General features: G+C 43.6%; 2 protein-coding genes across 2 annotated transcripts; one reads left to right on the top strand and one right to left on the bottom strand.

The window, feature by feature from the left end:
* Positions 1-1,290: 1,290 nt before the first annotated feature.
* Positions 1,291-3,318, bottom strand: LOC103712198 (GATA transcription factor 5). The gene is made up of 3 exons (XM_008798659.3): positions 3,119-3,318; positions 2,626-2,952; positions 1,291-2,540 (listed from the first exon to the last, which is right to left on the bottom strand). The coding sequence occupies exons 1-3, from the start codon at positions 3,263-3,265 to the stop codon at positions 1,761-1,763; spliced, it is 1,254 nt and encodes a 417-aa protein (XP_008796881.2). The 5' UTR covers positions 3,266-3,318; the 3' UTR covers positions 1,291-1,760.
* Positions 3,319-18,843: 15,525 nt separating this feature from the next.
* LOC103712196 (cytochrome P450 84A1-like) lies at positions 18,844-21,236 on the top strand. Its single transcript, XM_008798657.3, has 2 exons — positions 18,844-19,863; positions 20,365-21,236. The coding sequence occupies exons 1-2, from the start codon at positions 18,949-18,951 to the stop codon at positions 20,995-20,997; spliced, it is 1,548 nt and encodes a 515-aa protein (XP_008796879.2). The 5' UTR covers positions 18,844-18,948; the 3' UTR covers positions 20,998-21,236.
* The last annotated feature ends 1,670 nt before the right edge of the window (positions 21,237-22,906 follow it).

The raw sequence follows: 22,906 nt of genomic DNA, 5'->3' as shown, positions 1-22,906 counted from the left end.
CCAGGGTCACACGGGAAGGGTGGGAATGGGAACGTCCCCATTCTTCTCGCTAGGGCAGTACACAGTTTTCATATGTGCGGCGAGTGTGAGTACAGAAAGTTTCCACTCACGTCTTCCAACCCATCCCACTAAAGCTTCGAGGCCAGGGCCAGCCATCCAAATTCCAAAAGCTCAGCGTTAACCCGTCCCGTTTGACACGAGGAATAGGGTCAAAAGTAAGTGAAAGCCTAAAGAAACCAATTGGAAAGAAGAAAAGAAAGCGCGAGGGAGGCACCATCACCTCACCGTACTCATCTTTCGGCCATAACCTATCATTAAGGAACAGCACGCATCCCTAAAAAGAGAAATGTCACTGTTAACTAATGATTAAAGCTCCTAATAGTGCAAAGAATTCCGAGTTATACCAGGATTATCTTTTATTCTACCGCTTTATATAGTCATTTGTGTGTATTCCCGAGTTCACAGTTAATTTAAACTTGATAAGATATGACGTAGTTACAAGAGTTCACGTTTTGTTGCTCTTTCCCCACTAGTTTAACCCATATCGAACTAAGTGCTGGTATACCATACACGTCGTCAATTCCAATGGAAGCTGCTGCAGCCAACTTGCTATATTGCTATGGGCACCACTCGACAGCCACTTAATAGGATGGAAGCCAGCCAAACTTCCATGAAACAAAGCAATGCCAGCGTTGCATCCGAAATTTTAAACTAGAAAGCTACTCGGCTGACGTATATTTGAAGGAGAAATCGGAGCGTACGCATCAGCGGTGTAAAATTATTTCATGAGGGTACCATCTTACACATGATGTCACGTTCCAAATAGTACAAATATGCTTGTTCTAAGTAAGAAGCATACGATTAAAATTTTTGCCATGCACTAGGTCGGCACTAAATTATTATACATTAAGATACAAGTAAAACCTTATCCAAGGTGCCATAAAGCCTGCTTTTAAAACAATTTTCAATGCAAAACCTAATCCTTGCACACACAATAACGGATGATTGCTTTCTAATGAACAGAACTAGTACCCTGGCCGGGTATGAAGGCTATATCATAACATGGTTTCCTATGAGAGAAGAAAGGATAGAGTGGTCGAGAGGATAAATCATGCAACGGGCATGGGATTTGGCGTGGGCGGCCGGCACAAGCATAGGGAGTTGGGGTTGGTTGGAGTTGGGTTGAAATGGCTTCACCAAATCACTACAAACAAATATTATCCATGGGGGATTACGTATGTTATAAGGGCAAACAACTTATAAGCGCCGGTGGAGCAAAACGCTGAGAAAAAAAAGCAATTTCGATTCGATAAATCCTCCCATTAATCAACTGCAAAACAGATACAAATAAAAATTATCATATATCCCATCCATGTGGATAAACCCTACCTATGTATATGGAATGGATGTATTACAAATGATGCCAAACCAAGTATGTCATACTACTCCTTTGATATCTAACTCTCTCTCATTGACTAAAAAAAAAGAAAGCCATCAAGTTAGATATCCAATTCCAGACTAAGGACCTAAAATCTAGTAATGCCTGCGTCTCTTCCCCATCCATACCATCCCCCATTCCCCCAACTCCCCTCAAAACCGACGTTTTCTAAGTGAAATACAACAAATAAATTAAAAGATTGCACTACCTATAGCCTCATAAAAAGCTACAGAACACGGAAATCTAAGCCTCTGCATAAAGGACCGTTACAGAACGATTATGAAAAGGGGGCGGTTCAAAATGAATAGCCGAACCGGACCGGTTAGAAGGAGGGGACCGGTGGGGCGGCGGCGACAAGGAGGTCGCCCTCCTTTTTCCGGCGCATCTCGAGGACTTTGCGGTGGCTGTTAGAGTGGACGTTTGTGTTGAAGGTGGGGCTGCACGCCGGCCGGTACTCTGGCAGGAGGCGGCCGGACTTGTACCGGACGCCGCACGCGTTGCAGAGAGTCTTCGCCCCCAGTGGCCCCGCACGCCACTGCGGCGTCTTCTGGACCCCGCAGTGGCTGCACCGCCTCTCACAGCTGCCAGGCGCGGCCGCGGACGCCGCCTGCGGCATCTTCGGCTTTCGGCCCCTCTTCTTCGTTTTCTGCTTCTTGGACGGCGGCGCGGGCGGCGGAAGCGGGTTATCATCGAGGAGGTTGTACACGCCGGCGCCGGTGGGGTCGTAGATGAGATAGGACTCGAAGGACGACGAGGCGGAGGAGCAGGAAGACGAGGATGAGGTGGTGGTTGTGGTGGTGGTGGTGGTGGAGGAGGAGGAGGAGTCGGCGATCGGGGGCAGGCCGGAGAGGGACCAGACGGCCCCGGCGGAGCGGGAGCGTTTGCTGCGCTTGGCCTTGACCGGGACGAGGGCCTCGGTGGAGAGGGCGCAGACGGTGGGGCTCAGCGAAGGTGCTGGGCGGTTCTCGGGCGGGAACACGGCCTGGGGTTTAGGGATCGGCGGCGGAAAGGGCGGCAAGACACCGGAGCACGACGCCGGGAACTCTGAGAGGGAGTCGTCCATGATGAGCGAAACCCATTCCAACTCATCCACATCGTGAGCCTGCGAGTCAGCAAAACCCAACCCGGTTAAAACCCCCAAAAGCCCAAGAAAAAAGATGGCGTTTTTTTTAGGCCTCTGTTCTTACCATTAACGGCAGGGGACTCATCGGAAGACTAATCTCCGAAGGCGGCCGTGGTTCAAAGGACAGCGCGGAGGAGTTTGAGTTCTCCTCCGCTTCCACGGACTCAGCTGCTGTCACCGGCTTCTCCTCTGTTTCCTTCTCGGGCTCGGCGAATTCTCCGAGGTCGAGGAGGTCGTCCACCGAGAACCCATCCCCTAGTAGGTTGCCGCCTCTCTCTAAGGCGGCCCAGGCCGGGTCGTCGGCGAGGAAGGCCTGGTTGTGCTGCTGGCCGGAGGGGACCAACGGCTCCCACCTCAAACTACTCTTCAGCGCCTCCTCCATTCTTCTATCCTGCACGCCACCAAAAACTCTCAGCACATATACATACAAGAGAAGCAGGGGAGAAGAAAAATCTAAAAGAAGAGAATAAAAAAAGAGGGGGGGAGGGAGAGAGATTCCGTCTTTCTCTTCACTCCCCATAGAACTAAAGGAGAGGTTTTTATCAGTTTCTCTTTACCTGAGAGGAATCGAAATGAGGAAGGGATTGGAGAGGGCAGCGAGGGAGAGGAGAGGAGGAGGTGGTGGTCGTGGTGCTGGTGGTGGTGGTGGAGGGGTTGAAAGGAACGAGGGAGGAGGACGAAGAGATGAGCGTTTGGTACGGCATTGAATAGCTGAAAAAGTCCGTGGGCGTAGCAAATGCCCTGTTCCTCCCTAGCTCCCTCCTATTACTATCCCGGACCTTTTATTATTTTACTTATAAGCTAATAAATGCAGTACGTTTACTACCAAAAAAAAAATTGCTAGCATCTTTACTGTATGAATCGTGATGCGCTCTCATCAACAGCGAGAGATCTGGGCACGAAGCGCGTGGACCAACAAAAGTCGAGGGTATGCATATAAGTTTCCATGTATTTTGAATGATTCCAATGGTGGAGATCATTCTGATTTTGTGTATTTAATATATTTGTTTTATTGTGTAAATAATATATGGGCAAACGCGACTCGTAATTTAGCGAGCTTGGAACGGTTCGCAGGTTTTGAATTCCTTCCCACCCGAAAGAAAACAAAAAAATCGCCAAGGTCGCAGCGCAATTGGAACCGAGCTTTATTTTTATCGGTACGGTTCAGATTCAAAACATGCGGACGTCGATTAAATATTGAGCACCGAATGCCTTTCGGTCCAGCTGGTACTGAGGTGGTGCTGGATGATGTACTCATACGTGAGATGACTCATAGATCGGAAGGGTATGAGCAAAATTTTTATCTATATCGAACATTTTTTGGTGGAAAAGAGGGCCTAGTAAGAGCTACTACGTGGGTGTGATTTTTTCTTCCCTTTTTTTAAAGCAAAAAAAAAATTAATTCTTTGCTCTTTTTAAGTTTCTTTCTTTTTAAAAAGGTTTTAACCGAAACGGGGCGCGGCACCTCCTTTCCGTCCTTCTACAATCCGATGCTGCCCTTGGTTTATCACCAAAACTACGAAAGTACCATTCCTCTTTATCTCCTGCAAGTGCTGGCCGCTGGTGTGGCTCGGGAACTTTTTGTCGGGAGGCAGCCATCAAAGCCTGATATCATTTCGTCCTTGTCATTCCCACGCCAAGACGTACCCGGTATTTCTCATCACCAGCTACTGTAATTTCACCGCCCTTATGAGGGCGTATCCGTAACTTAATATTTTTTGGACTTTTATATTCCTGTCAACTTTTTCTTCCTTCGTGCGTTACCGAGGGACTCGGAATTTTCCGCTCTCACTCGCCGGCGCGTCGTCAATCTTGACCCGGATCCGCGTTAATTAACACGCTCAAATCGAGTTCTATATATGTATAAACCCCAAAATGCCCCTGGTTGTCAGAAGGGCAAAAGAGTAAATAAAACAGGATTCCTTCCGTGGATCAGAAGGGACGGGGCGGGGGTCCGGTCCGGGCCGCCTCGGCCAGCCCGCCCGGCCGACGACAGGACAGGCCGGTCACTTGCGACTTCCTCGAAGGGGCGAAACGGAATCTGGAAAAAGCTTGCTTCGAGCCGAGGGGTTTTACCGGGGGTAGTTCTAAATACACCCCCCCTATTGCTCAGGACACCCCCCAAAAATTAAAAAAAAAATACCCAAACTAACCTTTACTGTAATTACCATATTGCCCTTGAAATTTTCTCAGTACACCCCCCTTCCTCCTCCTCCGTTTCGTGCTCCGTTCGGCACTGGATCGCCGAACAAAATGCTTCTGTTCGGCTGAACGGTGCCGAACAGAAGGCTTCTGTTCGGCGATCCTCAACCGAACAGAATCCTTCTGTTCGGCGGAGGGAAGGGGAAGGGGGGTAGGAGGGTGGGGAGGAGGCGGCGGAGGGGGGAGGGGTAGGAGGGGTAGTTGGAGGAGGGGGAGGTGGAGGAGGAGGAGGAGGAGGGGGAGGTGGAGGAGAAGGGGGAGGAGGGGTAGGAGGAGGAGGAGGAATGGGAGCAGGGAGGAATAGGGGGTGGAGGAGGAGGCAAAGAAGGGGGAGAAGGCGGAGGGGGATGCAGAGTAAGAGGGGATGGGGATGGGGGGCGGAGGTAGAGGGGTGGAGGAGTAGGAGGAGGGAGGAGGGAGGAGGAGGAGGAGGGTGAATAGGCGGAGGAGGAGGGGAGAGGGATGAGGGGGAGGCAGAGGTGGGCAGGAAGAGGGGGAGGGGGAGGAGGAGGATGAGGAGGGGGAGGAGGAGGAGGCAGAGGCGGGGCGGAGGAGGAGGGGAGAGGGATGAGGGGGAGGCAGAGGTGGGCGGGAAGAGGGGGAGGGGGAGGAGGAGGATGAGGAGGGGGGAGGAGGAGGCAGAGGTGGGGGGTGGGGAGGGTGGGGGTAATTTAGGAATTTTAATTTTTTAGGGGTTGTCCTTAGCAAATGGGGGGGTGTAGAGAGTATTTAATTTTTTTTTAATTTTTGGGGGTGTCCTGAGCAATAGGGGGGTGTATTTAGAACTACCCGTTTTACCAGGCAACAATTAAAAACCAAGCAGCCGCGTCGGCCGGCCCGAATCGCTTTCCGCGCTGGCGGCCGGACTTCCACGTCATTCGGCGTACGCGTCGGGCCCCCATTGGCTGATAGCTCCTGGAGTCCATACTGTTCGAGCCGCGCCTCCTGGGGCACCAGGCTTATTCGAAATTTAAAGCGGGGAAGTGAGTCGTTTCACCGTCGGTGAGCTGGTGAGCGTTTCTCGTGGGTGCCTTCAATGCAGAAGTCAGGTTTAGTAAGCTATGTCATTCCAAGAAGGAAATATCTCACTCTAGATTTGTTACCTAGGACGGTGAGCTAAACTTATTTGAGGCAGCTAATTGAATGGCCTTCCTAAGGGGGAGGCTTTTGTTCAAAATATAATTCCGAAAGAACCCACTTCTGCACCCTCCAGATAACACCCGCGACTCTACGTGCATGGGCCCCGGTGTCAGGGAAATTGGTTTTCCGGATTCCGGAAGGTCCGAAGGTGTTTGTATAAATGAGTACTGTTGATGCCTATTATAAATGAGTACTGTTGATGCTTATCTGCCTCAACTCCATGGGAGCACGTCTTCCTTTCGCGCTGGGAGACAAAAATGTTAAAAAAGGGATATCTGCCAGAGCCAGTGAGCAAGATTGAAGGATGAATATTGGAAGCGCTTTTCGGGTATAGGCATCAATACCGGCTTCTTTAAACTTTGCCTCTGCAGGAAGTTAAGAACATTGTGCTTAACTGCATCATTGGTGAGGCAAAGTTGTACAAGAAATGGACCTTCTAACCAAAATGGATTGGTAAATTTTCCTCTCCTCTCCAAACCAAAAAATGGACCTTCCACCAGATTTCTAAAAAAATGTGGCTTAATCTCTTGCCTCTCAAAGCCTTGCAGCTTATTATGCCTCTATTGCCAAGGATGCAATTATGTAAGCGAAGCGGAGTAATTTTGAAGATACTGTAGCTTGAATTGTATTCAGTTCGATGATCTAATTTACTTGATGGAGGTGATTAGGTTAGCTAATATTTTGTTTCTTGACGATGTCGTGACTAAGAGAGTTACTTCGCATCTATTGCATGAAATAATCAATTCATTTGAACATTCGCATGCAAACCAAGGAATTCCGAGTCCCCTTCATTCCCATTCTCGTCACCTCCGTCCGTGTAGAAGAAGCGATGGATCATCGTGCATCTGTTCCACATCAAACACATTCACATCAAACTCACAGCGACAAGGGAAGATCACATTGGCATGTTCGGCGAAAGAGCGTATCAAGGTATTTTGGACGATTGGTTCCGTCAAATCTAGGCAGCGGCATCGATCATTCTTGTGTGTCTCATACGAGTCACAAACTTGTAACCAATTTGTCCGCGTACATTGCAAAAATCGTCAAATATTCTATAATTTTGGAGACCGATTAGCAATTTGTCCCTGGAGGAGGAAGACACGGAAGCACATGAGTGCAACTTGTCGTGATAGCGTTCATGCTAGTAACTTGCCCACACCTAAATCCAACCTATTATGGATACCCATTTTTATCATCTTTGAGAAGTATGACCCATTTGGCATAGTACTAAGATACATCCACTTTTGAAAAATACCCTCCACTCCATTTCATTGCCTTGCAGGGATGATCCCATGAGGTTCGGGCCATATGTTTGCATCCAGTGTACATGAGAGGATTGTGAAGAATAAAATCCCTATAACGACAAATTATGTCATATTATGACTGATGGTGCCAATTTTTGCTACTAGGAAAGGGAATGGGATTCGATAGAGTAGTCGAAAAAAAAATCATTAGGTCAAAGCCTAATTATATACGATCAAAATTTAATTACATATAATATTGTTATAATATGGCTGTACTCGAGTTTTTTTTTTTTAAACAGGTTTCTTATAAAATATGTGTACAAATATATTTAATAAAATCAGAAAACAAAAAATTACGAAGTATCTGAAGCAACTCTTTCTCTTCTGACCATAAGATATTTTCAGAATAGTCAGCCATATAAGTGACCATCCAATTCGGTTTTTGAAGAAAAATTTTAAGAAAGAAACTGAGACCAAGTAGTCATAGACGCGTGGAGCAGCGACGTGGGCTGGGCACTGGGCCATCCGCGATCGAATCCAAAGCGCGAATTGCGACCGTTGGAGGCGGGTCGGGTAACGACGGTCCGAGGGAGCGGACCAACTGGCGCCCGACGCGATCCCCGAGTTAGGCGCCGACGAAAAGAAAAATAGGGTTCACGTGATTGACGGTGGAAATCAAATTTCAAAACCAAGGCAGAAGAATCCGAGGGCACAAATGGACACGGAACCGGTGACCCGATCCCACATGGCCCGATATTTTAAATACTTTGAAAATAATGGGAAGGAGATAAAGAAAAAGTCACGGTCCCATGGCTGGTTGGACAGGTGTGGGAGGGGAGAAGAGTGGGGGTGGTTCGCATCCACTTCCAACCTAAAAGCCACTTGGCTTTTTTATTCCACCTTTTCCGCTTTTTCTTGCTTGCAAGGCACATCTACTGAATTGGGATGAAGCTGGCTTAAAAAACTTAGGTTCTCCTCCATCATCATCTTCGCACCCTGGCACTAGCTTTAGTGATCACGTGCAATTTGGCTGGGGGATCCGATCAAGAGGGCATAACGGGTTCCACCTGTATCATTATTACACTGGATGACTGGACTACCGTTGGTTTGCATTGATGATGGATTAAATTTTTGTGGCGCCTTCTTAGGTTGTCAAATCCTGTTTATACCCTAGGCAATCTCTGCTGAAACACAAAACCATATTGCATATTGATGTTGCAGAAATCCAGCTTGATGAAGATGATGTTGAAGTCCGTCCGACTTGATGAGAATTGATCGGCGTGCGAATAAAAATGAGAAACACTAAAGATTGTCGGACTTGATCCGATGGGGATTCCTCTTTGTCTAAGTCAGGCCAAGATTTTGGAAGCAATAGAGATCCAAGAGAGCTATGTACAATGAAAAAAGTGTACCAATAGATTTTCTGAATCTTGTATATATAGGAGAGTGGGCATAGAGCTGTTGCCCGAAAAAGTGGAGGCATGCAGTAACCGTCGACGTGCGAGACAAGTTGCAGTTGCCCTATAATGTGCCTCATAAGTGTGTAGGGTTGTAACCATCTTCCTTAATAAGTTTTAATCATCTTTAATGCACTGCTAGTCGGTCGGCTTAGTCTAATCAACTGATTTGGTTGGTCAAAAGCTAATGAATCCTACATGCTTTAGCAAATTAGATTGTGCATCTATATGTTTGGGGAGGGGGTGGTGATCAATAAGTCCAGGTAAAATTATGGTGAGGATAGAATCGAATCAGGGTTGCCCATATTTAACATCCAATAATTTTATCAACTTGATCAATATGGCTCTATAAATAATTATTTTTTTTTTCCTCTCAAGAGAAAAAATGGATTTATGTAAATCCATCTGCCTCAATTCATAGAGCTGGTTAAAAGAAGCATGCAAAAACCTTACTAGAAGGCAAGTAAATAAATAAATAGATCTTTAAATTTAAATTTTTGGAGGTTCAAATTTAGAACTTCGTCCGAGTGTTATGTTGAGGAGAGAGTCCCAACCAATAGACCCAAGTTTCACTGAAAGGGAAAAGTAAATGCTACAAGCCCAAATGAGAGAAAAATCAACCCAACAAGTCTAAAAAATGCTGAAAATAAAGAATATGGAAGAAACAACTCCTAAAATTTATTGTTCGCACTAAAATACTTCCCACATTGACATGCTCCAACCAGGGTTTAGATGTAACCGGCCAAATATTAGCTCGATGTATTTAGATAATTACTGGTGTCCTAACTTACCTGAATCATCCGAATAGTTTAGAATGCTGACTATTTGAGTTCGATATAAGAGAGTAGTCTTAAGAGTTAAGACTGCCTTTTTATTGTGCAAACAAATGACAAATATGCACATCTATTTTGTATTAACAAGTTATCAATTACTTAGGGATTTACTGTGTAATCAGAAAATATGAGTCGTTTCCAATTTCCAATCACGAGAAATACAAGCATAATTTAGAACTCTCTCTCTCTCTCTATCTGAAGGAGAAAAAAAAGGAAAAAAGAAGCCGAACGTAAATACTTTGATGCGTCACATCTCTTGAATACATTTTGTTAATTGAATTTTCTAAGTTGGCCAATCATTTCCTGTACATTATCTATACCGTGAGGATGACGATATGGCACCACAAACTGAAACCTTTCATATAATTAATTGATATCAAGCTTGCTACGGTAAATTTCGTCTGCCATTTGGCCATTTGGCCATTTGGTTGACCATGGGGCGTTGACCTCTCTTTGCATGCACCACTGGTGCATCATAAAAAAAAAAAAAAAAATTAAAAAAAAAGGCACTGGTAATGTGACGATTGGAGCGTTTTGATGCATTGCCTCCTGGGAGTCCATAAAAGCAAAGAACCGGTCTTCATGGGAGATGTTTGGGAGGTTTGATTCACTTAAAATCTATCTGTTGATTCTTTTTATGTTTTGTTGTTATTATAGTCATTGCGAAAAGGTTGATCATTGTTGGGTGGCACCAAAATTTAAAGCTCCTTTTCGCTTTGAAATAAAACATGAACAAGGACTGTAATAAACCTCATTCCTGCCAAATGATTTTTTTTTTTAAAAAAAAATCATTTGGCAGGAATGAGCTAGCTAGAATAACTTTATTTCAATGAAAAAAAAAAAAGGTCTCCCTCTTTTGTTCCTAGCCCCTTTTCCGATAGATGAGTAGGCGTGGTTTGGGGATCCCTACAGAGTGCGGGGCTTGCAGTGCAGATGAGTCTATGGACCATGTATTATTTCGGTGCACTTGGGTGAAGTCGACAGGCAGTGGACAGGTATCCCGAAGGAGGCGTGGCGTGAGAGGAGACTTTTCCTACAGATGATAGGACAGTGGTTGGCCAGTCCCGGGACATGTCAGGAGGCCATCCGAGCGACTTGTACAGCCCATCAGATCTGACTAGCAAGGAACGTTCGCACCTTCGACGAGCGCAGGATGTCGCCGAGGTTTGTTACGGAGTCTGCTCAAGCACTGGCGATGGAGTCCAGACTCACCATCTCTTTAGATACACCCTTGATAGTTCGGGACACCTGGGGTTCCTTCTCTGCTCAGGCAGTTCCTCGGACGGTGTTTTTCACCTGGGAGCCCCCACCTCCGAGTTTCCTCAAGGTCAACTTTGACGGGTCGGTGTTGAATGGAGGTACGCGAGGTGGAGCAGGCTTCGTTATACGGGACCCTCATTCCAGGGTAGTGGCAGCGGGCGGTTGCCGATTGTTCAACATATCAGTTCTAGGGACGGAGTTGCGAGCTGCCTGGACAGGTCTTCGCCATGCGCGGCAGGTGCTGCGGGCCAGCTCAATCATCTTGGAGGGCGATTCGGCTACGGTTATTGGGTGGATTCGGCGGGGACCGAGTAGTGAGAGCACAAACCACACCCTTTGATCCGGGACATTGGGATGATGGTGAGGGATGGCGTGGCCTTTGAGGCCAAGCATGTATTCAGAGAGGCCAACGGGGTGGCTGCATACGCGGCCCACCACTCAGGATGCGCCCTATGGGCAGGAGAGAGGGAGCTGCTACTGGCACTCCGTGAGATTGTATATTTTAATTTTATTGGGTGTATTCGGACATGCGTTGTTTGAAGGACCTGTTAAAGTAAAAAAAAAAAAAAAAAAAGGCCTTCAACTTAAGGGTTGTTTGTTCCAACAAAATCTCATGGAATGACTACTCCTGGGGAAAAAAAATTAACTATCCTTACGTTTTTGGTATTCAAAAGGAGCCCATGTCCTATCTTTTACATCCTGCTTCGTTCTGCAAACAGTTTAGGTCATCCAACCTTACAAACCAAATAGTTTCAGGAGTTCATGAGTCACGGATACGTAAACCTTTTTGGAAGCTCCAGGACTGCTAGACCAGCGGCTGTTTTCCCCTCCCTACATATATGGGATACCTTGCAAAGTTAAAGGTGGCGAGAAAATATATTAGTTAATAAAAGGATATGCATATTTGCCGGCACTAGCCCATCTTTAATCAAAAAACGATGGTAAGGATATTGGGAGTCTCATTTCCAGCAATAAAGCTTTAGCGTGTATTTGTTAATGGCACATTGATGAGATGGGATAATTGAAGCTTAAATAGTTGCCTAAGCGTGTACACTTGCTTGGGGAATAGTGGGTTGGGTTGACCAGATTCAACCGGCAGTAGACATGACCTAGACACAAGTCGTAGTAGTGGATCAGGTAAGAATCCTAAATAAGGACTCAGTATCCTTTCAGCTCAATGGTACTCACAGAATCAGGCTTGAACCAATTGGTCCTGAACAGGCCTGACTTCGACCAACCAAAATTAATTTGATTAATTTGAATCAGGTTACCTGAGTGATGGATTGATCAAGCCCCTAAATCTCATCCCCAAAGCCAGTTCAGCTCTGGTCCAAGTCATGTTATGAGCACTTGCAACATTATCCTTTTGTAAGTCAGTAAGGCACAAATTATAGTGCTTTCAGAATTGAAATAAATAAATAGATAACTTACAAGGGACCCAAAAAGGGCAGTAAGACACTGAAGTAGGCCACGCAAGTTAGGCTACTTCATATAAGGTTCCATAGTCAAATGTTACGAGCTGTTTTTATGAGCATTTGACATGGGTGATTCCATTGCTGTAGCCCATGTGTCAACAGGCCGAGGTCTGCATGAATCTGGCCCAAACTAGTAGTGACTTCTTCACAGGCCAGGCCCCAAATTCAGTCCTCATACAATTTGACTTGGACTTTATCATTCAGTGTCCAGGTTTGATCGGCCTATTGCCTAATAACTGGGCCGGCCAGGTTGAAACTAGTAGGCCTTGGTTGAACATGAGTAGGTGTTGGAGAGGGGGAGAAGTCATTTAAATCCTACTGAGAGGAAGGCTTCAGTTATAGAAGCGCAAGCTAAATTCCTGTAAATTTGGATACTCTAATCCACCATGGATAAGATTTGTCTAATGTGAAAGTTGAGAATGTTTTAAATGGGCTATGTAGCACTTTGCTGAGTCGAGATCCTTGCATGGGAGACAACCTTCAATCTATCATGATCATGAAGAACAAACTATCAAAGAATTGCTAAAACTCGCCCGTCCGCTCATTGCTCAGTTCATCAAATCTATATAGATTTTGGTTTTTGTGTTAAAACTTATGATCTATCCAAGTTGGCCATGAATCTAGTTGCCATATCCTTGTCACTATAATTTGGGCAACCAAAAACAAATGAGGGAAACATGCATCTCCTAATTAGAGCTGGAAATTGGCTGGGAGAGACTGGGCTGGAAATCAGGAATGGCCCAACCCAAGAGTCTCACGAGACCTTTGCCCAGAACCCAACCTCACTTGAGCTTCTTTTGAGCTCCGGATCAAAATCGAGTTGCTTTTGGATTAGTTCAGCTTGTTGATGCTCCCACACCATATGAATAATATTTAAAAATGAAACAAAATGACTTAGGATGGCAACTTATAAATCTAAGTTAAAGAAATACCGGTGAGATATTGGAAAATGAAACCATGTCTAATTATTTATGTTGCATATTTATATAGGTTCCGGTTAAGGTTCCAATTGGAGCAGGTACCTGCTATCTAGGTCCCAATTCGAGCTCATTATGGTCCAGGCTTAGACATAAAAAATATTAAATTTGGAATAGGTTTGACTCAAGTCCGACTAAAAATGAATATAGGTTGGGTCCGAGGCCTGGCTCATGATCAGCTCTGATCTCAATCCAATCGGAATTTGAGCCAGGCTGAAATCTTAAATCCAAATCCAACGCAAACCGTGCCTAAACCTATCCAACCCAATCGATATATTTCCTCTTTAAGATTGGAGATCAGGAAATTAGGAAAAATGTAAGGAGCCAAAATATCAAATTTTTGATTTTTAACGAATTTCTTTAAGAAAGCAATTTGAGTTTGCTCACTCAACTACCCTCTCCTAAGCCAGCATTAACTATGCCGCTCTCCCACTTCAAAAAGAAAATTTTATTGATCAGCAGGGAGTTCGACACCCCACCTCGGTTAGGTGGCTTTATGGTTGTTGAGTAACTGGGATGGGATGTCGGCCTCATGCTTTAAGCCTAGGATAAAGTCGGGGAAGAGTTTCATTGAAAGAACCACAATTGATTATTTCCATATATAAGTTTCATTGAGCACCGGAAATCAACGAGGTAGACTTCACAGCTGCTAATCTTGTCTCCGTTCGGTCATCCTTCCACACGTACTTGTTTTGGCGCTCTGCGTGGCTTTCAAGTGTTGTTCTTCCCTTGGCTTCCTGATTCGCTTGTGACCAACTTTTGAAGGAAAAGAGGACCATATGTGAAACCTAAGTAAGAAAATGGTCTTACGAGGGACTTATTTGATTTGTAAAAAAAAAATTACTACAATATTTTTTAAAAAATATTTTTGAAAATATGATGCCTGAAAAAAAAAATTGGCGTGTCTGGTTGGTCATGAAAAAGTGACACATTTCGAAATGACTTATATTTGGTTGAACAACTATTTTTTTAAATAAATTATATCAAACAACGATTATACTTTTAATTAAAAAAAATCTTACTCATGAGTTTTGATAGATTAAAAATATTTTTGAAAAAAAAATCTTAATTTTTTATTTTTTTTATTTTTATAGAAACATTACTTTTTCAAAAAAAAATATGAAAACTTCCACTAAACAAGATTTTTTTTTTTTTTTAGCGAACTAAAGCGAGCCCGAAGTGTGAAGACTCTAAGGCTCGCCACTTCTATAGGTCAATAATTGCAGTGTTTGGTTCCAAGAACTGTAGTACTTGACTGATGAGCGAAACTCCACTGGTCGAGAGAGAGAGAGATTTCGACAGGAAATTAATTATAAGGAGTTTACGTGACTCAAAGGCCTAGATAACGTTAGACTGGTCAAGGTTCCCGGCTAACTAATGAGATTGCGGTCGCCTTACACCACTTCTGATTCCTCTTTCGAAGTGATTTTTCAAACGAATCGATATGGATTTTTAAGCGTGGGAACTTTGTTTTCTGTTGAAAAGGGAGGCGTTGCCACCCAAAATTTTATAAACAATAGAAACTTTGAATCGATCAAGTAAAAAAGATGGAGAACAAGAAAGCTTTCGCACGCCATTACACATGTTTGAAGCGTTTTTTGAGACCATGCCGGTCGGATTGAAACGTTGCATCCATCTGGATGCGCGTTAGAAAGTTAATTTGCGTGAAATGTTTTCACACCGAAATCACGCGGGAGAACATTTTTTCTTGTGTTTGCTAAATTATATCAGATTTTGATTGTGTTGGCCATCAAAATTAGATGTTACGCAATAACACCTTTGACTGTTGTGGTAGAAGGAGAACAGTGAACAGTTCAGATAGTGAAGGATAGCAGCTACATAAATTAGGAAGAAAAATACTTGGTCCCCAACAATTTGCTTAAGAAATAAAAGAAAAAGAAAACCTCCATTGCTACATTTTCATGAAGGGGTTGATAATCTTTATATCCTAAGATGAGGAGAAATTATTTTCTGTACACCAACGTGCACCAGCTTAGCTGTGTACCACGTCAATTACTGCATTTTATTCTTGTGGGCTAATTGCCAAGACAAATGGATGGAGCTAGATAGTGATTGTCATGATGCATGGCCACATCATACACATGGTGTAAGATATAATTTCTTCAAGCCAAATCATTGGCTCATTTTGTCAATCTCTCCCTTTCTCTTTTTCTCTCTCTCTCTCTCTCTCTCTCTCTCTCTCTATATATATATATATATATATATATATATATATATATATATATTTGTGGGTACCATGGTTGGGCCGGTAGGGCCAGTGAATTGAGTAAATAACAAGGCATGTCATGTTGTCGTTGGTCTTAGATCAGCAGATGTTTCTGGTCGGACAAAATTAAAAAAGCAACTTAGGCACTTTTGTGAAAAAATAAAAACAAGCTTAGATCATAGAATACTATAAAGGCGCCAGCACCTACCTAGGATTTCAGTTGATCACTACATTGATGATCTCACCAGCTTGTCATTCCCCTCGATCGAGCTAAGTTGCCAACGCAGGGCAGAAAAAGTGAAAAATCCCATGAATCTTGCTTCCCTCCACAAGCTGTAAATTCTAGTGGCCCAAAGTGCCACGTTTCAAAAAAAAAAAAAAAAAAAAGCAATATGCCACCCATTTGTGGTAGATTTTTTTTTTTTTTTTTGTGATGCTAAGGGAGGCAAAAGTCATCCAAGACTTTATTAAAAAAATTGGCATTTATGGTAGTTATGACCCAGTATAAAATGCCGTCTTGCATGGATGAAATGAAAATCAGTCATACTTATCTTACCCTAATCCAATAGCTCCTCTATATATTTTTTAATTTACTGCTAAGATTTAGTCCAAGTTGGTCGCAAATTTAGTTACCATATTCTAATTGGTATAATTTAGACGATAAAAGTAAATGACAAAATGCTCTTCTCCTATTTAAATAAAAAAATTAGGTGTGATAAGATCGGCTAGAGATCAACTCAAACACAACCCAAGACTCTCAGACTTATGCATAGAACACAATCCAACTTGGTCTTTAAAGTGAGTTTCTCAACCCAAATCCAACTCGGCCTCAACTTTTTTGAGCTCATGTTCAATAATCAGATTGGTTTGGATCGACTCGTTAGATTACTTTAGCCAAATCACCCATAAATACTCTCATATCATATAAACGATATTTAAAAACAAAATAAAATAAGTTAACCATGACTACATGCGAGCCTAATATGGGTGCCAATTTCATATGATCAAAAAAATACCAGCAAGATCTTCAAAGATGAAGCCGCATCCAATATGAGTACCAAATATCACATCCAATATATCCTAAATTAGTGAAAACGAGAAATTTCCAAAGGGATTCCAAGCTACTGGGAAACTAATATCTTTGTTTTTAAAGAGAAAATCAGCGCTAAGCTATGATCCAATAAGCAATGGCTACGGTGATCGAGGAAATCTACGGATGGCTCTCCGAGTTGGATGGACAGTTCTTGCTGCATGACATATGGTGGATGGCATGGGACTGTTGCTCATTTGAGGCTATATCAAGAGGCCAACACAGCTGCTGACTGAGTGGCCTTCTATGCGGCGCAGCACTTAAAAATTTTTATTGGATGATCTAGGCATATATATATATATATATATATATATATATATATATATATATATATATATATATATATATATATATGCGAGTGTACCAAAAAAAAAAAAAAAACCAATAAGCGGCATATAATCATACTCCGTCATGCTGACGAATCAACGTAACCTCAGATATTTTGTTTTCGCCTCCAATTTGGCAGCCATCAGCGTCCAAATCACTGGTACTTAAAGCAGAGCATTTATTTCCACTTTGTGATTAGAGATTAAAAAAAAATTAGGAAAAAGGTAAGGAACTGCATTCATTAGCTCCAACGTCGCGATGTCACCGGTGGCATCGCGAAATCACCAGGTCAGCCCGCAGCTTTATGGGCCCCAGCCTAATACCCATAGAGAGACGCCTCTTCTCTTCGTAAATGGCGCACTGCCCACGAAATGTGGCGCCCACCACATGCGCCAAACAAGGGACCCACTTGTTTTTTTTATTTTAAAAAATTGATTTTTTTTTATTATTCATCTTTTATTTTGAGATTATTATTGGACGCGCTGGAAGAGCTTGTGACAGGTGTTCTTAAACCTGCCACGGTCCACCATCGTCCGGAATCATCTACCTAAGAAGATAACGTCAAGTCTTGTTTGAAGTTTGGTTGGAAATAAGTTTAGGGATTGCTTGTGGGTATGGATTCCTGGTTAACATGATATCCTAAAGCTGGGTCAGGTTCGAAAAAAAAAAAGAGGAAAAAAGAGCAGGGTTAGAAGAGTTGGAGAAAGTTGGCGAGTAGAGAAACAAGTGGGCAGGATAGAGATCAAGTCAGGGTGAGGCGCACCGGCTTGATGTTTAAGATTAGATTCAATAGAAATGAGCCTCTTGGCTTGTTTCGTTCAAAAAAAAAAAAGAACAGTATATTGGCATGTCAAGTTTCCTCTGAATCAAGTCTAAGCGTTGTGCCCGGTTTACAAATTAAAATTTTGTTAAGCCCAAACAACTTCAACTGAATTAAACCTAATACCATGATATTAGAACATAGCCTGATTGGAGTTTTGGTATGCCAACAGCGGAGCGAAATTCCCTTATATTTCAGTTCTATATTGGATTTTTGTTAACCCGATTGTTAGATCGATCAATTTTGACTAGGTCCAGTTTTCCTTCAAGAAACAGACCTGACCTATCCGGTGAACCGAATTGGTATAATAGAACGTTTTAAAGTTTTTGGCCTGTCCCTTTAGCGAAGTTTTGATAATAATTAATCTTCCAAGGAAAATGAAGGGAGTTCGGACATATAGGAGATGGGGTTAGGTGACCACGAATAAGGACAAGAAGACGGCATAGCTTGAATATACCACCGGCCCTACCTCGCCTTCTCATAACTTTTCACAACGGCCCTTTGATTACCTACCACTTCGTCTGCCGGCTGAACACCTTAGAACGAGCCATCCCGCCGCAACTTCCGAAGTAATATCTTACTCAAAGCCTCACCACAAACTAAAAATATATATTAAAAAAATAAAAAATATCTGCAGAACGACGTGCTATGCACCATACCGACACAAAATATAAAACAAACGCGAGGTACAAAAGAAATTTAATTAAAAAATAAGCCATATAAAAGAAAGGTATTTTTTCGGCACTTCGGAAAGGTTATCTGAACCTACGTAGGAGGTTTATTTTTTTTTATTGTACTTTTTTTTATCTAGTAGAATATATTCATTTTAGGGCCGTATGAAATTATTATTTTTTTAAAAATAAAAAAGAAGAGGAAGAGGAGGAAAAAGAAAAAAGCTAGGAAGAAAGGAAGGAGGACAATTTTGTTCTCTTCTTCTTCTCTCTTACAAGGACGTACAGAGGTGGTATATTTGATCCGTACTCAAATTTAGAAACTAACCTTCGCTGGAAAAAAATAAGTCTTGATCACTTTAAAGGATTAGAATAGCTATCATATGTTGAAACAAAAAATTTGATCACTACTAAAAAAATAAAAAATAAGGATAAGCAGTGATTTTCCAATTAAAAAAATATATGTGTCCGTCACCTACCTCCTCCATTAATTAACCTTGAAGACTTCAAAACTTCGCCCTTATTTACTAGTTGCCTGAAACTATATATTTAGCCTTCCCACCCTCTTTGTCCCTCAGGGAAGAGCGAGAACCCTACTAAAAAAAAAGCAGAATTCTGCCCTTTCCTCTCCCATATCTCTCTGTGTCTCAAAGGAAGAGCAACCATGGATTGCCTCCAAGAGACCACTACCATGCGTTTTATAACGTACTTCCTCATACCTTTCTCTCTCCTCTTCGTACTTTCTCTGCGGCGGCGGCGGAAGCTCCCGCTTCCGCCGGGGCCTAGGCCGCTGCCGATCATCGGCAACATGCTGATGATGGACCAGCTGACCCACCGCGGCCTCGCCAAGCTCGCCGGCAAGTATGGCGGGCTCTGCTACCTCCGCCTCGGCTATCTCCACGCCTTCGCCGTGTCGACGCCCGACGTGGCCCGGCAGGTCCTCCAGGTGCAGGACAACGTCTTCTCCAACCGCCCGGCCACCATCGCCATCACCTACCTCACCTACGACCGCGCCGACATGGCCTTCGCTCACTACGGCCCATTCTGGCGCCAGATGCGCAAGCTCTGCGTCATGAAGCTCTTCAGCCGCAAGCGCGCCGAGTCCTGGGCCTCCGTCCGTGACGAGGTCGACACCACCCTCCGCGCCGCCGCCGACCGGAGCGGCTTCCCCGTCAACCTCGGCGAGCTCGTCTTCAACCTCACCAAGAACATCATCTTCCGGGCCGCTTTTGGAACACACAGCCATGAGGACCAGGATGAGTTCATCGGAATCCTCCAGGAGTTCTCGAAGCTCTTCGGCGCGTTCAACATCGGCGACTTCATCCCGTGGCTCAGCTGGTTGGACATGCAGGGCATCAACAAGAGGCTCAAGGCGGCGCGGGGGGCCCTCGACGGCTTCATCGACAAGATCCTCGACGAACACCTGGCGAACCCGAAGGTGGCTGACGCCGACGATGCCGACATGGTCGACGACATGCTCGCCTTCCTTGGGGACTCTCCAGGCAGCAAAGGTGGGGACGGTGGTGATCTCCAGGGACACCTCAAGCTCACTAGGGATAACATCAAGGCCATTATCATGGTACGTTAACGGTCCAACGAGTCTCCTTCCATGTACCCATTTTTCTCCCAGCACTTGGTTATCACGTCAAGCGTAGACTTCTTTCCTTTTATTTTTCTTTTTCCCCCCCAGAAGCAAGAGTACTCGAACAGATTGCACATGACCGTGCCATTTTCTAGCTAGCTAGCCTTACCCACATAGAGCACAATTCCATCCAGTTTTTTGCAACCATAGAGTACTGACTAGTCTCCAGCTTTGAAACAAGGGAACCCGCTCGCTCTCTCTTTTTCTAATTTATCTTCGGTTCAAAGCCAAACTTTTTCTTTTCTTATTATTTTTTCTTCAAAGCCATCCTTTTACTTTCTTCTTCACATACAAATAAAACAAACAAAAAAAAAACATCTCTTTCACGGCCAACTTTCAAAACATTGAACTGATTCACTAAAAACTCATCACCCCCCTCCCAACCACCCGCACCCACGTAAAAAAAAAAAAAAAAAGCTGACTCACTGAATGGGGCAGGATGTGATGTTCGGTGGCACGGAGACGGTGGCCTCGGCGATCGAGTGGGCCATGGCAGAGCTAATGAGGAACCCGGAAGAGCTAAAGCTGGTGCAGCAAGAGCTGACCGACGTGGTGGGATTGGACCGCAAGGTCCAAGAAAGCGACCTCGACAAGCTCTCCTACCTCAAGTGCGCCATCAAAGAGACCCTCCGCCTCCACCCTCCCATCCCCCTCCTCCTCCACGAGACCGCCGAGGATTGCGAGGTCGACGGCTACTGCATCCCAAAGAAATCGAGGGTCATGATCAACGTTTGGGCCATCGGCCGTGACAAGTCCGCATGGAAGGACGCCGAGACGTTCCGGCCGTCGAGGTTCATCCCTAATGGTGACAGTGCCGGGGTCGACTTCAGAGGGAACTATTTCGAGCTCCTCCCCTTCGGCTCGGGCCGGCGGTCGTGCCCGGGGATGCAGCTGGGGCTGTATGGGTTGGAGCTGGCCGTGGCGCAGCTCATGCACTGCTTCTACTGGTCCCTGCCGGATGGGATGAAGCCCAGCGAGCTCGACATGGGCGACGTGTTTGGTCTCACCACGCCGAGAGCGGTCCGGCTCGTCGCTGTCCCGACTCCACGGCTCAATTGCGCACTGTTCTGATTCATGGCGGGTGGTGGTCGTTCGTAAATTCTTCTCGTTCTTCTTCTTAATTTCATTTGTGTTTCTAGGAGGAGTTGGAGGTGTTCCATCTATAGCATGCCCTTACAATAAAAAGGCTTTCGAAAACCAAAGTTATTTATGAGAGCTTTGTTTTTGTGATTTGTTTCTGTTGCATTTGAACGTGCAAGTGTATACATCAGAAGGCAGAGACAGATGAATAAATAATTCGAACTTGTGCATATTGATTTCTCTCCGAAAAAAATGAGTTCATTGGTTTTTTTTTATTTTTTATTAAAGGTAAACAAGAGGAAGCAAAACCTTTCCCCGAATATATTCATTTTTTCTTTCTTTTTTTTTAGTCCTCTGTCTTTATACATTTAGCATTTTCTTTAGTCTGCATGAAGCGGAGCGCTCGAGGCTTCAACAAGCCATTGAATCACATTATAGACAATTGGAGGCGTTAAGATTCCCGGATCTTATGATTTGCCCCAAAAAGAGAAGCGGCACGGGATGAAAATGCCTAAGGAAAAGGAATGCAGTACAAGTACTTGCAGTTTGCAAACGAAACGGCATCTTTGGAAAGGCCCTGTCGTCTAGCGGCAGGCTTTTTCCACGGCGTGGAGGCAACCTTAATTCCTGAATCCTGGTCACGGTCTAGCCCAATCAGGAATTGATGGTTTGAAGGAAGGAATGATTTTCTTATTAAGAAAAAGAGAAATCGGTGGCCCTAAGCCCCTAACCTGCAAGCACCCCATCTTTTTTCGGTCCCAAGACTCGTTTGGTCCACGGACTGAGATATTTTTTCTGATAAACTAATATCTAGACAAATCATATTTGAAAATAATAATTTTTTATATTTAATTAATTATAAAAAATAATATATTTTAAGGTGGCTTATATTTAACGAACATATATATTTTTAAAAAAATTATATAAAATATCTATTATACTTTTAATAAAAAAATATCTCATTTTATCTAAAAGCTTAAAAATATTTTTGAAAAAAAAATCTTAATTTTCAATTAGTAGGAATCAAATTATTTTCTATTCAACATGCATTTTTCTTTTCCATCAAATATAAAAATTTTATTCTCAATGATAAAATTAATTTTTCATCTCTTTTTTTAAAAAAATTTCAACTAAATATGAAATATTCTTTATTTTTTTGTTGATACTTTTTCTCTTCGTGTCAGCATTGGAACATTCCAACTCTATGAACCGCCCTTAATTCCCTTTTAGTTTTGTCTTGTGACAACCAGAAGAACTCAGAAAATTCCACGACGGCTAAGACTTACGCCTAGGCTCTGAGATCCACAAAAGTTTTCTAGGAGCATTGATACGTTGCATTGGGACTTTGGCTGCAGCTGAGTTGCCCCACATCAGATAAATTAAGGATTTTTATGGTGCTTATATATTTTTGGACCCATCCATCTAAATGTTCAGATTTTTAAATAGGATCTTAATAAGTTCTAACATAATTTAGCGATTCATTCTTAGCCAGAACTGCTCACCTACTTGGGTTGCCTCAAACAAGAGGCCAATCTCCATCCGTCTCTCCAAACTCACTGATAGATTCGGAGCATGGAGTATGAGAGCTTTTGGTATGGTAGGATGGTTGACGCTGCTGCATTCTTTCTTCACATCTTTGCCTTATAGTTGTGCATCCTTTATGGCCTGAAGGTTTAATTGATGACAAGTTCTTTTCTTCTAATTGCATTTTTCTATTTATCGAATACTGAATCCTTGGCTATATAATCAAGGGTCTAGTTGTGAATTCCTATTCTCAAATCCAAATCCATATTAACCAAATTTGCTTGAAAATTGTGTGATTTCTTCATTAGCCAAATGACCCTTTAAATTATCCTTTGGCGCTTTAATTGATCAATGATTATTTAAAATCCTAGTGCTC

The sequence above is a fragment of the Phoenix dactylifera genome, chromosome 5 (genome assembly GCF_009389715.1).
Source record: "Phoenix dactylifera cultivar Barhee BC4 chromosome 5, palm_55x_up_171113_PBpolish2nd_filt_p, whole genome shotgun sequence".
NCBI classification, from domain to species: domain Eukaryota; kingdom Viridiplantae; phylum Streptophyta; class Magnoliopsida; order Arecales; family Arecaceae; genus Phoenix; species Phoenix dactylifera.
This window is presented reverse-complemented; position numbering and strand designations above follow the sequence as displayed.